The following is a 13,801-nucleotide window of genomic DNA, read 5'->3' as shown; positions in this document are numbered from 1 at the left end:
GTCTTATATTCCATTTTCATTTTAAAACATGTATAAAATGTCGCTTTAAACATTAAAAAACAGTAAACTTTGAATTATTTAAACACATGTTACATAACAGGTAGTTTTGTTAATGGTGGGGATATGCAAGGAAAACTAAGATAAGGAGATCCGAGGAGTGAAAGAAAAAGTGTGCAGAAATGATGGGGGTAGAAGAAGAAGAAGCAGCTTCAAGAACTCCGTTGCTCTCCGGCAGAAACCCTTCCTCTTGGACATATGGCAGCATTCTGGTGGTCGCTTCCATGTGGCTCCTGGCGGCCTTGTCCCTGGCCCTCTACTTCTCCTCAGACCCCGTCTCCTCCGCGCCGCTCCCTCACCCCGTCGTCATCCTCATTTCCTCCGACGGCTTCCGTTTCGGATACCAGTTCAAAACCCCCACTCCCAACATCCACCGTTTGATTCAGAACGGGACGGAGGCTGAGACCGGCCTCATCCCCGTCTTCCCCACCCTCACGTTCCCCAATCACTATTCCATCGTCACTGGCCTCTACCCTCCTCACCACGGCATTGTCAACAACGTCTTCTACGACCCCATCACCGCCGAAAAGTTCTCCATGAGCAACCACGACCCCAAGTGGTGGCTTGGCCAGCCACTCTGGGAGACCGCCGTCCTCAACGGCCTCTCCGCCGCCACCTACTTCTGGCCAGGCTCCGAGGTCCACAAAGGCCCCTGGAATTGCCCCGAGGCCTTCTGCCAACTCTACAATGGCTCTGTTCCCTTTGAGGACAGAGTCGACACCGTTTTGAGCTACTTCGATTTACCTCCTCTCCAAATACCCTCTTTCATTACTCTCTATTTTGAGGATCCTGATCATCAGGGTCACCAGGTTGGACCTGATGCTTCTGAGATCACTGATGCTGTTGCCAGAATCGACGCCTTGATAGGGAGGCTCATCCAGGGCTTGGAACACAGAGGCGTTTTCGAGGATGTTCATGTTATTTTGGTCGGTGACCATGGCATGGTAGGTACATGCGATACAAAGCTTATCTCTTTGGTTGATTTGGCACCTTGGGTCCAGATTCCTCGAGATTGGATCCAGTATTACACCCCATTGCTGGCTATTCGCCCTCCTCCTTCCGTTGACCCAGCGTATGTTGTTGCTAAGATGAACGAAGGGTTGAGCTCTGGGAAGGTCGAGAATGGGGGGAGGTTGAAGGTTTACCTGAAGGAGGATTTGCCTGAGAGGCTTCATTATTCGGACAGCGATCGGGTTACGCCCATTGTTGGTTTGGCTGATGAGGGTTTCAAGGTTCAGCTGAATCGAACCGGTAAGAAGGAATGCGGCGGTGCTCATGGTTACGACAATGCGTTTTTCTCCATGAGGACTATTTTTATTGGACATGGTCCTAGGTTTCCCAGAGGAAGGAAGATACCCTCCTTTGAGAATGTTCAGATTTATAATCTGGTTACTTCCATTCTTGACATCAAGGGTGCACCTAATGATGGCTCTGCCACGTTTCCGGATTCTGTTCTTCTGCCTACTGCCTGACAACCTAAATTATGGTCACATAGGTACTTTTGGTGTTGGTTTCCAATCAGAATTGAAGTTTCACACTCACCTTTAATGCAAAATCATTATGCAGGTTGTTGAGAAGAAACTTAACTTTTGTATTGCAAAACAGTACTAAAAACACCTATGGAACATTGTACGAAATAAAATTGAGATTTTTAGTTACGCCTGTTTGTGGAAAGGAACAGCACGCAAATAACCTATATTACTATATTGTTAGGTTCTATGAATGGATTCACACGCAATATTTCCCTTTTGGATGATGATGATGAGTTCTATATTACTATTCCCTTTTGATGCCATTCTGTTTTTAGTAGTGATAAATCGTGTGTTTCAACTTTTCAAATGGCTACTGATTGCTGTCTACTTGTCTCTCCCAAATGCCAACAGTGATTCCATTGTTAACTTTGGCATTTCACTGAATTGTTCCTCTTTCCATTTCAGTTTGGAAATGTCTTGGATGAAAGTACTTTTCATTAACTCACTGATATACTCTTCCCTTTTACTCTGTAGATGAATGCATATATTTCTGGCGTATCAGTTGTATACACAATTTATAACTAGAGGCTGTCTGCTTCAATGAATCAATAGAGCTACTTTTTCTATTTCACTCAATCCTGCATGTGGGAAATATTATTGCTAGGTCATTGCTGCTAGATGAAGCTGCTGCTGGAAAGTAAAATCAATTAGGATAAACCCTTGTGATATCCTTGTTTTGGGAATATTATTCTTGCAGGAAAGTTACATTAGATTAATATTCATCCGTTTATCTGATGAAAACCTAAACCAAAAGCTTCCTCGAGTTAGTGTATGTTTGTTTTGTTTTCCATCCATTTTTCACATAACATACAACACATATTTATGCAGAATTTGTAGTTGACAGTAATTTGAACATCTGTTTAAAGAGTTTAATAGTTGAAAACAAACAATTTACAGTAGTTTTATTCTGTTTGCGTGATTTTTGAAGTAATTGTCTTAAAAATTGTTATTATTATATGTTATTGTTTATAACTGGATGGCCATGTAAGCGTATGATCTTTTTTTTTCCTCATCTTCTAATCATATTTAATAGATTAAAATCAATTTAATCAAAATGAAAAAACGAAAGTTGATCTCTCATTGCTTAGGAGAAAAATAAGAAAACAAGAATAGAACATATAAAAAAAAAGGTTGAGATTTGTTTTAATTGTTTATGATAAAATAGATTTTTTGTACTTCTTGGACCATAGAATAAAAGCTTAACTTGTAAAAACACTTTGCTTTTAAGGAAGAATTCAACGTTCACAAACAAATTTTGCATAAATATTTTTTTCTCTTTTAAATTGTGCTTAGATAATTTTTTTTTATGTAACCTTTTTTAAATTTAATCCAAGCAAGAAGTTAAGAATTCACAAAGGTACCTTTTGCAAAATATTTTCAAGAATCATTTTCATTTTTTTCTAATTTTTTAAGAATAACAAAATATATTCTCATAATCAACTATTGAGCCTTCAGCCAAAAAATGTTGAATAATAACAAAATGTAATATTTTTAACACAACCAATAAAACATTATTGTTACTATTATATGATTCTTCAAATAATTATTATAAAATTCACACTCATGTTTTCATAATATTATAGTTTGAATTTGCCACTCATGATCACACTTCTCTCGTGACAAAAAAGAGTCCAATAAGGAGTTTCTAAGATTATATGAAAGCAAATAATATAGTGTTCAATATTTATTTGAGAAAATAAAAGGAAATTTATATTGGAATAAATAAAAAATAAGAAATAAGAAATGATGAATGGGTAGGGCAGCCGAAAAGAAAAAAATGCAAATAGAGAAAGAGTGAGACCATTGATTTTTCTCTTGTTCTATCGCATCATATCATCACCATCCTCATGCGATGTTGTAGCGCTCTTCACTCTCAGAGCGCGTAAATGGCACATCTTCACCTTCTCCGATTGCAATTCCGATTATCCTCTTCCTCTTCCTCTCTCTTCACCGCCCCAAATTCCGCCTCTGCCAGCACCCTCTTCTCTCCTCTCGCCTATTCTTCTCCTGCACCACCGCCTCCTCCCACTCTTGCTTTCGCGCCCAGAAAGCACCTTCTCTCTTTCAAGGTCACTTTTTTAACCCTTCCCTTATTCTCTTAATTCTCAATTAGGAACCACTCATTAACTAACTTTATTGCATCTCTTCTTCTTAGCGTTCTCCAATTACGCTCCCATTTTCATTCGCCTTTGGAGCATGGCAAGCCCTGTACTTTACTGTTGTTATTATCATTATTCTTTTGTAGTCAACCCTCTATTTAGTCCCTAGCAAGAGGGTATTGCTTAAAGATTGAAAATTGCCACACAAGTATCCCAATTGCATGTGTTTCATCAATCAAATTACTCATACCTCATGGACTGATTCACCCATCTAATGCATGTTTCAAAACACGTACGCGGTAATTTTCACCTTTCCAGGATTAATATAACCACTAACGTGTCTTTGAAAGGGTAATTTCGTTGTTTGCTCTATTAATTTTGGTCACAGGTTGCTGATGTACGGCAGAACGGTTTAGCTCTCACGCGTATCTGCATGCTACTGTAATAAACTACTATTGACATTTTAGAACATGCTAAAATAAATTACTTTAATGACCTTTTTTTGTTACCATTTGAGGAGTAGAATTCAAGTTTGCCCAGGACTGTTTGCCATTTTAGACTGCTCTGTCTCTCTCAATGTGATGATGCTATTAGTTTGTGTTTGGTCCATCCATTCTATGCAGATGTTGTCACTAACTAGACCGTCTTTGACAGCTTATGAGCTTTAGAATGTTTAATTACTGATGTGAATCAATGCTAGGATATTTTTTCCCTTGGTATTTATTGGTAGAGTTTCCATTGGAATAAGTTAATTATTTTGAAATCAGTGCAGAAGGAAGCCTGACCTCTAGTAAACTGATGACTATACTTTGCTTTTACTCTGTCTCGATTGTTAGTCATTTTTATGGATTACTGAAGTGTAATGTGTTTTTCTCAGCCTTTTGTTTGATTTTACTCACTTCACTTCAGGTATGTGCAACTGTTGCTGAAACTGGTCAGCCAAAATGGTGGGAAAAGAATGCACCAAATATGGTTGATATTCACTCCACGCAAGAATTTCTGAGTGCTTTGAGTCAAGCTGGAGATAGACTTGTTATTGTTGAATTTTATGGAACTTGGTGTGCTTCTTGCCGAGCATTATTCCCTAAGGTCCTCTTGCTTCTTGACTTCACCCTTTCATTCTTAGACTTTTCAGAGGATTTTTTATTTCCTGCAAAAGCATATGCTCTCAACTGTACTTTGTTGATAACATGTTCAAAATTAAACAAGATGTAAAATTATAAGTGATCTAATGTGCATGGTCATCCAAATACTATATTGAGTATGGGCTGGCATCTTAATTGGTGTATAGTGATATTGGTCTGAATTGTTATGAGTGTACTGATATGGATGCTTGGCGTTCCTGTCTATGCCATGCAGTCCCCGGTATACTAACATAAATTAGAATAGGATCTGAACGTGATGATTTGAAAGAGGCTATGTTTGAGATACTGTCTGCAGTCTGCACCCACACTTTCAAAACATATTTCTTAATTTGAATCAGATTTGATAGTGGCCACATATTAAATTCTTTTTTTAGAAAGAAAACTCCTTTTAGATGAGGATCAATAACAGTTATGTAAATGGCTGATTACATGTCAAATGTGGATAACTTGGGTAACATGTTATACTTGGTTTGACGAGTGGTACTGATCTGCAAGCAACATTTTGTTCTTTTTCTGTCCCTGTAAAAATGAAAACTTTGAATTGCACAGGAGAATGACTGGATATATGTTTTCATTACCCTTGATAGACTTGCTTTAGAAGTCTTTTGTCTGTCTTGTTTTCATTTCCAGTTCTTATTCTTGATTGAAGACTACTATATCAGCATCTTGGTTTTCTGATTCATGTTGAAGGTTTCGTGATCTGTTTTAGTGTTACTGTGCACAACAATGAAGGGGAGAGGAAAAATTTAATCAAGTAAAATTCTCTTCTAGTAGAGACCAAAGTGAGGAAATGGGACCTTTTTTAGATAAATTGAGTCATTATCCTCCTTTTTGTAGAGAGTATATTTGCAGGCAATTTGGTTACAACAGAGGTAAGAAAGGAAGAAATTGAGACAGCTGGAAAGGGGCATGTGGGCTGGTAATCCTTTGCATCGGGAGAGGAGAAAAGGATCGAGTCCCAAAATAACCAACAGTAGGATGAGAGGTTATGATTGGTCTAGCTAGTAATATTGAAATTTGGTCAGGGGAGAGAGAAAGTATGGAAAAAAATGATTCTGGTCCGCTCCCTCTCTGCTGTGGGTATTCTGTGCTTTCTGAAAACCTAGTCTCTGCATTCTGTTTTCAATTTCATGGTATTTTCTCCTCTGTAATTCTTCCATATGTCAGCAGCCCTCCCTTGTGAGAAAAGTCCATCAGCTATTATACAAGTACAGAGTTGAGCTTTTTTTTTGTTCTATGACATTCCTATGTAATTACATTGGTGCTTTCATTGATTTATGGCAGAAAAAACTTGTGTATAAGGAACTCTAGAACGATATCAAGCGGTTATTGGACACTATGGAAACATGAGATTAGGAGTATGCTAGGTGGGTTGAAATGTTGGAGTCAGCCATAGATTGGTACTCAAGCAAAATACCGTTCCAGAGTTGTTACCCTCATTTATCAACCATTTCAGGTGAATAGTTTCAAGCTTGATTTCCCTCAGTTTGATGGATCGGATGTCCTTTTGATGGATCTCTAAAGCTGAACAATTGTTTAGTTATTACAATACACCAGATGGACATCATTTAACTATTATTGCAATTCATCTAGACTAGGAGGTCGTGCCTTAGTATCACATGATGACCGGCATCAATCCCTTTCATTCATGGTTTACCTTTACACAAGCCCTTGAGCTTGATTTTAGACCTTCCCCTTATGAATATCCCCGAGCTCAACTCTTTAAAATTGATGCCAGCCACTATTGTACAGGAGTGTTATGTGCAATTTACAGCTCTTGGAAAAAGGGACAAGAACTTAACCCACAAGCAACATTGGACTGTTTTATCGGTGTTGTTAAGCTACCTTGAAGGGAAGAATTGGTTCTGGGAGTTGCGTGGTTGGCTACCTTGGCCCTCAACATTTCTGATTACAACAAGTTAACCCTGAAGTTGTGTTTGAACAACCAGTTTATAACCTTACTTGGTCAGCAATCCAAACTGCCAAGTCCCACACAATTCACCCATTTGAGAAGGATGTACAGTACTCATGTTATAACTGAGGTATTTACTCCACAAGTCTTGCAACCATATTCACTTAAGGACCATTAATTAGATCTTCCCACTAACATGGAACCAGAATTGGCCATGTTGCTAGACATATACAAAGAGGTTTTCTCTATACCTTCTGGATTAACTCCTCAAAGAGCTGAAAATCATTCAATTCCATTGATCCAAGGTTCTGGTCCTGTTAAGGTCAGACCACACGGGCATTCTCATAGCAGAAACTATTAAATTTAAGCGATGATACAAGACATGTTGTAGGAAGGGATTACAATGCCTAGCACTAGTCCTTTTTCTTCTCGCATAGTCTTGGTGAAGAAGAAGGATAATACATGGAGATTTTGTATTGACTATAGGGCTTTGAATGTCATAACAGTGAAGGATAGTTTCCCCTTCCCTACTATTGATGAGCTCACTGAAGAGTTGAATGGAGCTCAGTAATTTTCTCAACAGCAGCTAAGATTTGGGTACCATCAGATATTGGTAAAGAAAGACAATAGGCATAAAATAGTCTTGAGAACCCATCAAGGCCTTGATGAATGGCTAACATGACATTTGAACTCTATAATGCTCCTACTACATTTCAGAGTCTCATGACTGAGGTATTCCAAGGTCTTTTAATATGTCGTGGTTTTCTTTGATGACATCTTGGTATCTGGTTCTTCCTGACCCTTACATTTGCATCAATTGGAGGTGGTATCCAAAATTCTGCTTAAAAGGTTGTCAAAATATTACTTTACTTTGCAACAGATAGATCATTTAGGTGCTATTTCTGGTCAAGGTGTGGCTATAGATGAAGAAAAATTGAAGCCAGTGTTGGATTGACCTTTTCTTGCTAATTTGAAAAAACTGAGAGGTTTCCTTGGCCTCACTGGGTATGTAAACGATTCATTATGGGCTAAGCAGCTATTGCGGTTCCTTTAACCAATTTGTTGAATAATGAAAATTTTTCTTGGAATGGTCCAACTGCCATTGAGAGACATATTTCTCCTTTTTTATTCAATTTTGATGGTCTTCTTTTTCCTATAAAACAAATAAATTCACTGTCAGTAGGGAGTCTGCCTCTAGATCCAAAGAATAAAGTATTCATGTAGTGTCTGTTCTGTTTATCATCTTCACAGCTAGAACGAATTTAAGTTAGGAAGACATTTGTGAATTAATTTATAATTCTCTTTGCATGCTGCTGAAAGTATATCACACATATCCTGAATCTTGATGTGGACTTGGCAGTTATGCAGAACAGCTGAAGAAAACCCCGAAATTCTTTTTCTCAAAGTAAATTTTGATGAGAATAAGCCAATGTGCAAAAGGCTGAATGTTAAAGTACTTCCTTACTTCCACTTTTATCGTGGAGCTGAGGGGCAGCTTGAATCGTTTTCATGTTCACTTGCCAAGGTAATTCTAACAATTTATTTGGTAATGCTTAGCATTTCTGGCTTCAATTAAAGTAGATGAGCAACAACAGTTGATGATTGGTGCCTATGATTTTCCCAATAATGTTTATACTGAAACTTAAGGGCATATTCTGTTTGACAATTTTCTTCTCATCTGATGTGTTGGTAAATAATTAGAAAGATGTTTTTTTATTTTTTACCTTTTTCCGATTTTCAAGGATTTATATAAGAAACCATGAAAATAGAATCCTTATTTGGAAGCAAGAAACGAGGTAAAAACTGATTATCTATCTGTAATTTATTATTAAAATAGAAAATATTTTCACAAACTGAACAGCATGATGATGGATGGTTTAAAAAGCTTAGAATAGTGGATAGAACCTAATTGTACAGAATGCTGCGAGCCAAGTCTTTTAATTCATTAATCAGCTAATGGTTCGTTTGTAAATTACAGTTTCAAAAAATAAAGGATGCCATCCAGATGCATAACACGGCACGATGCAGCATTGGTCCACCTGTGGGCATTGGCGATCTGCTTGCTGAACCTTCCTCTGCTGCCAAGGATAGACCTGTGGAATCCGTTTAAGCATAGTACTTGTATCTTCTATTCATGCATTTGTATTATAAGCTATCTCACAGAGGGAAACCCCAAAGAAACTTATAATATATGTACTCTGTATATTTACTACTGTATTTTTATTTTAGTTTTTGGTTTTAGAAGGATACCTAGCAGAATTGTTTGTTCTGTCTCATTCTTGACCATTCATTACCTGATTGTAATCGTCTACTTTAAAACTTCTGTTAAATGAAATGTTGTGATTTAATTCTTTTGCTAAATCTGGCTTGACCAGGGTAAGTTTTGTCTAACTTATTATACTCAGTATTTTTTATTAATTTTGAATTTCATTAATAAAACTCTTGGACTGAGTGTTCTCAATAATTTGATCAGGTTTACGAATTTATATATAACTTATAAATTATTTGATGATTCAGCATTGATTGAGAGATGGTTTAGTAGTAAACTAAACTTTGGTTTATGGTGATTTTAAATCATGGCAGTTCCATTCTGCACTTTTAAACATTTCTTTTTTGCAATTGAATTTTTCAATCCAAAAATCATCAATTCCAGAATATGATTTTACATTTTGGATTGGCTAATTCAAAAAATGAAAAGAAAATGCAAGAAGCGATTTCTTGAATGTAGAAAATAACTCTCCTAATGCACTCAAATTCATGCTACCAAACTACATGCTTGGCCTAACATAACTAATAATTAACATTAACATTATAATAAATAATTAATGCACAAAAGTATATAATAAAGAAAAACTATTGCAAAAACTCGATGTATCTTGCCCAAAAAATATAAAATACGGAGAGGTGAGCACACGTGGAAGTTCTAGCATTTTTGCAATATGCACATTTGTAACTTTAAATATATCAACACTACTGTATATACATACGTATACTTACCGAACTTTCAACTTTGATTGGAACAGCTTCTTGTTGGTCGAATATATGAATTATTCTCTCCCTAGCTCTGCTCATAACTACTCAAAATATATATCTTTCAACCCTCTCAACTACCTCCCTTCATTTTGATATGTACATCTGACATTTTTTTTATCATTTATTCCTGTTAATTTGCTCCTACATAGAATTTTCTTTTTTAAATTATAAGATAAAAATATTTATTAATCATGAATTATGAATTTCGATTTAGAAAAAGAAAATTAGTGTTTTGATCTGAGTGTATCATGTGCCGTGAGAGCTTGTCCTAGAAAAGCGAAGAGATCCTCAACATGTGGGTTTGTTATGTTGCTGTCTGATTCCTTGGTTGAAGCAACAACGGTTGTTTCCTAAGATCCGCCAAATTGCCTTCCCTCTCCTACCATCTCAGTAAACACACACAAAATGAACACATATGGAACAATCTCACAAGAGGCAGAGGCTTCATCGAATCCAGACTCAGTTTTCGTTTCACAGGCGAAAGAGCGCATTCAAACGGGTCTTGGCACAATAAGACCATGGAAAGAAATGCTCCAACCTTCTCATCTCAAACTTCCATCTTCCTTCTACGGTTCAATCCAAAGAATCAACACAAATGCCAGACATTTTCGTGCCAACTACGTCATCATCATATTGCTTGTGCTTTTCCTTAGCTTACTAGGACACCCCGTTTCTTTGATCATACTCATTGTTATGATGATTGCATGGCTGTACTTATATTTCCTACGAGATACCCCTTTGGTGATTTTGAGGTTCGAGATCGATGAGCGATTGGTGGTCATCTTTCTCCTGTTGATCACCATTGGTTTGCTTGTGATCACCAGTGTAACCAACAATGTGGTAGTGGGTATGAGTGTTGCCTTAGTGCTTGACTTGCTCCATGCTGTGATGAGGGAAACGGAGGATCTGTTTACCATGGATGAAGAGGTAGGGATTGTAAAGGGTCTTCGAGATGTTGTCAAAGTCCCTCTCAGACAACCTGTTTCCTCTTCTTTTACTTCGTCTTAGAATCAAATTCAGATGCATGCTATTGCCAGAATTCAATTAGAATCAGGAGGTTGTAAAGGGTCTTTTATATTTCTTGTCACTTCCCTTCTTGATTCTTGATTCAAAATTATCCAATGCATTTTTCATCCAAAGTTGCATTATCTTTTTTGTCATTTCTCTATATCTGAAGCTATCTTAATCCAATGGAATGTAGTTTTATTGTGCATGTGTTGAGTTGAGAATATTATTCGCCTTTATTGCGGGTAAAACAAGAGTTCATTTAATTGCCTTGGCGATGAACCAAGTCAATTTTTGTATTTTTCTGAAGTCAGTAATTGGCCGCATATATAGTTCAAAAGTAACAGTTGCGTCCAAATTGAAACACTTGCTTGCCAATTTCCGCTGCAGTTTGTACACATTGACTCGTGGAAAGGTATCAGATTGGCAGTTTAAAGGGTTAGGAAACGCACGATAGTCAAGACTCCACCAACTTGGCATCATACCCTGCTGATAGCAACTGCCACAAATGCTTCAAATTACAATTCAGTCAGTTCCAACTACCCCACCATTCAATTTAATACATAGCACATAGTCTAGTAGTTCAATAAGCCACGATTGACACAAACTCTTATCTTGATCAAAATTTTACTTTATTTATATTCTGTCATTTTCTACTCAATCTACTTCACAGATAGGGGAAAAGCTTTTGCACTCACTAAATTCTTTTTGACACAAAGAAAGATAAAAAATGCTTATGAATGATAAATGATATGATGTTATAAGAAGACAAATAATAATAATGATTACCAAGTGTTTGATACAAAGGAAGGTTTATGTATTATAACTATATTTTGTTTTTAACCATAACGTCTCTCACAACATTAATAATTTCGATAAAACTGAGTAGATAAACTCAACATGTCTACTCTGCTTTCCTCTTGATTTCTTATATCGAAATAACATCAACCATAGCCTCTGGGACACTGACACCTTGAATGGATAAAAGAAAAAAAAGACAGGATTGATGGAAATGTTGTAGAAAATTATTCACGTTGTTGGTTCTGAACCTGAGATAATGGTTGGTTGGAATGAACCTGAGGAAGGAATGATTCCCACAGAGAGAAATACACAGAGAGACTTGACATTTGATGAAGTGGCAAAACATATCTGAACATAAGGTGGCTTGGAAAAGCTAGAATATGGAAGCTCCACCTCTTCGACTCCACCACGTCACACCCCACGAGCCACCAACCGGAGCAATGGAAAAGAGTGGTCCAAAAGAAAAGCACTGGTGCATTCAGAGGATGAAAACAACTTCTTTTGATAGGATGACACTGATATCAACTATTTCCCTAAAGTTGCATTAAAAATGCTTCCTTTATAGATATGCTGAGAGACATGACCATAAGGGTTCTTCTTGGTATTTTTTAATGATTAACATAAATAAATAAGGTCAAGAGACATGAGTTAAATATATATATATATATATATATATATATATATATATATATATATGTATGAATGTATATATAAATATATGTATATATAAATATTGTATAGAGATAACAACAGTGACAGAAAAAGGTGTAAAAAATATTAAAAGCAGAGAGGCACAATAATAGCATGGGAATTATTTTACACTATATCCATACGTGACGATAAGACAGCAATATTTTAATGGTTTTTATTGCAGATGAAAAAACAATCCTTTTGATGGTGTTGCTGTGGTTCAAGATGAGATAGGTGAATGAGAAGAGGCGGTGGCGAGAAACGTCCTGAAGTGGCAGTGAGGGGAAATGGAATGGAGCACCAACCTCACCGTGGGCTCCTGTTTGATGATCGCCCCCTCCTTCTCGACCAACACCGCCGCCACAATCTCATCATAGGCGCCGCCGCCGGCAACAATGAAGGCGACCAGGGCGGCCTGGAGCGGTCCCAGGCTGGGGTTATAAGCAGCGGACTCAATGTAAGAGCCTTTATGGACAGTCCCCTTGGAATCGAGAAGGGCGACGCCGGAGGGGGAGGCGCTGTAGGGCGCGTGGGAGTTATTGGCGGCTTCCAACGCGGGAAGCGTTAGATTAGGGTTGCTGTTTTGGGGAATGGGAGTGGGAAGAGAGAGGGCGTTGTGGCGAGGCTCCAAGAGGAGAGGGGCGGTTTTGGGGAGAAGATCGTGGGGGCCGAACCGGTGGGAGAGGAAGTGGGAGAGAGGGGTGAAGTGAGGGTTGGCGTGGGAGGTGATCAGGATTTGGATGTCGGGGGCGTCGCGGAGTTCCTGGAGGAACTGCCGGCAGTGGCCGCAAGGAGCGGCGGAGACCGCGAAGGAGTCGAGGCGGGTCTCGCCGTGGAGGGCCAGGTTGGTGAGGAGAAACTGCTCGGCGTGGATGGTGTGGTGGAAGGGTAGACCCGGGAACTCCACGTTGACGCCGACGAAGATACGGCCGGAGGCGCCGAGACCTACGGCGGCGACGGGGAAGTTGGAGATGGGTGGACGGGCGAGGGACTGGGCGGGGGAGACGAGGGAGGGGAGGAGTTTGGCGATGGGAGAAGAATGGGCTTGGGCCTCAGATGCCGATATTACGAATCTGGGCTTGGGCTGCTCCATGGGTTTTTTGGAGTGTTAATGAATGCTTTTTGTTCCCACAAACAAGGAAAAGAGAGAAAGAGAAAGAGAGAGGGGAGAGCCTTTGGAAGCCCGCAGCTGTATTTATAGAGAGACTTAGAGCATTTATTCTTCGAATTCCAAATTCCGAAGGATTTTTTTAAATTTTGGGAATAATAAAATGCGATTAAGATAAACATTTTGTTAATATATTTTATACAATTTGTTAATATTATATCTAATCAATTTTAAATGTGACGTAATAGTTTGTATTTTTCTCACTGGAGACAAAATAATATTTAACCTAAACTTGGCGACTTCAATAATTGAAATATTCCAAGATCTGTTTCCGAGTAGATACTTCTTACTGGATCTCAGTAATCGTTACTTAATGAGTTTGATTAACCTAACATAAGCTTAATTAATTAATTTGAACA

The 13,801-nt window shown here is 38.1% G+C and overlaps 1 protein-coding gene and 3 pseudogenes across 1 annotated transcript; 3 read left to right on the top strand and 1 right to left on the bottom strand.

Moving 5' to 3' along the window:
* Positions 1 to 35: 35 nt before the first annotated feature.
* LOC124822453 (nucleotide pyrophosphatase/phosphodiesterase 1 pseudogene) lies at positions 36 to 1,813 on the top strand (annotated as a pseudogene).
* A 1,537-nt stretch (positions 1,814 to 3,350) lies between these two features.
* On the top strand, positions 3,351 to 9,106 carry ACHT2 (atypical CYS HIS rich thioredoxin 2). The gene is made up of 4 exons (XM_047294453.2): positions 3,351 to 3,658; positions 4,598 to 4,777; positions 8,106 to 8,270; positions 8,724 to 9,106. Exons 1-4 carry the CDS (start codon positions 3,476 to 3,478, stop codon positions 8,853 to 8,855), a joined length of 660 nt encoding a protein of 219 aa, XP_047150409.1. The 5' UTR covers positions 3,351 to 3,475; the 3' UTR covers positions 8,856 to 9,106.
* A 907-nt stretch (positions 9,107 to 10,013) lies between these two features.
* Positions 10,014 to 12,171, top strand: LOC124822449 (PRA1 family protein F2 pseudogene; annotated as a pseudogene).
* A 118-nt stretch (positions 12,172 to 12,289) lies between these two features.
* LOC124822452 (cytidine deaminase 1 pseudogene) lies at positions 12,290 to 13,563 on the bottom strand (annotated as a pseudogene).
* Positions 13,564 to 13,801: the final 238 nt, after the last annotated feature.

Source organism: Vigna umbellata, chromosome 4, assembly GCF_029865625.1.
Source record: "Vigna umbellata cultivar VRB3 chromosome 4, Vumbellata_1.0, whole genome shotgun sequence".
Classification (NCBI taxonomy): domain Eukaryota; kingdom Viridiplantae; phylum Streptophyta; class Magnoliopsida; order Fabales; family Fabaceae; genus Vigna; species Vigna umbellata.
This window is presented reverse-complemented; position numbering and strand designations above follow the sequence as displayed.

Coding starts and splice junctions, on each gene's coding strand:
- ACHT2 (XM_047294453.2), top strand. CDS start 3,476: ATGGCACATCTTCACCTTCTCCGATTGCAATTCCGATTATCCTCTTCC. Junction 3,659..4,597: donor AGCACCTTCTCTCTTTCAAG/GTCACTTTTTTA, acceptor ACTTCACTTCAG/GTATGTGCAACTGTTGCTGA. Junction 4,778..8,105: donor GCCGAGCATTATTCCCTAAG/GTCCTCTTGCTT, acceptor TGGACTTGGCAG/TTATGCAGAACAGCTGAAGA.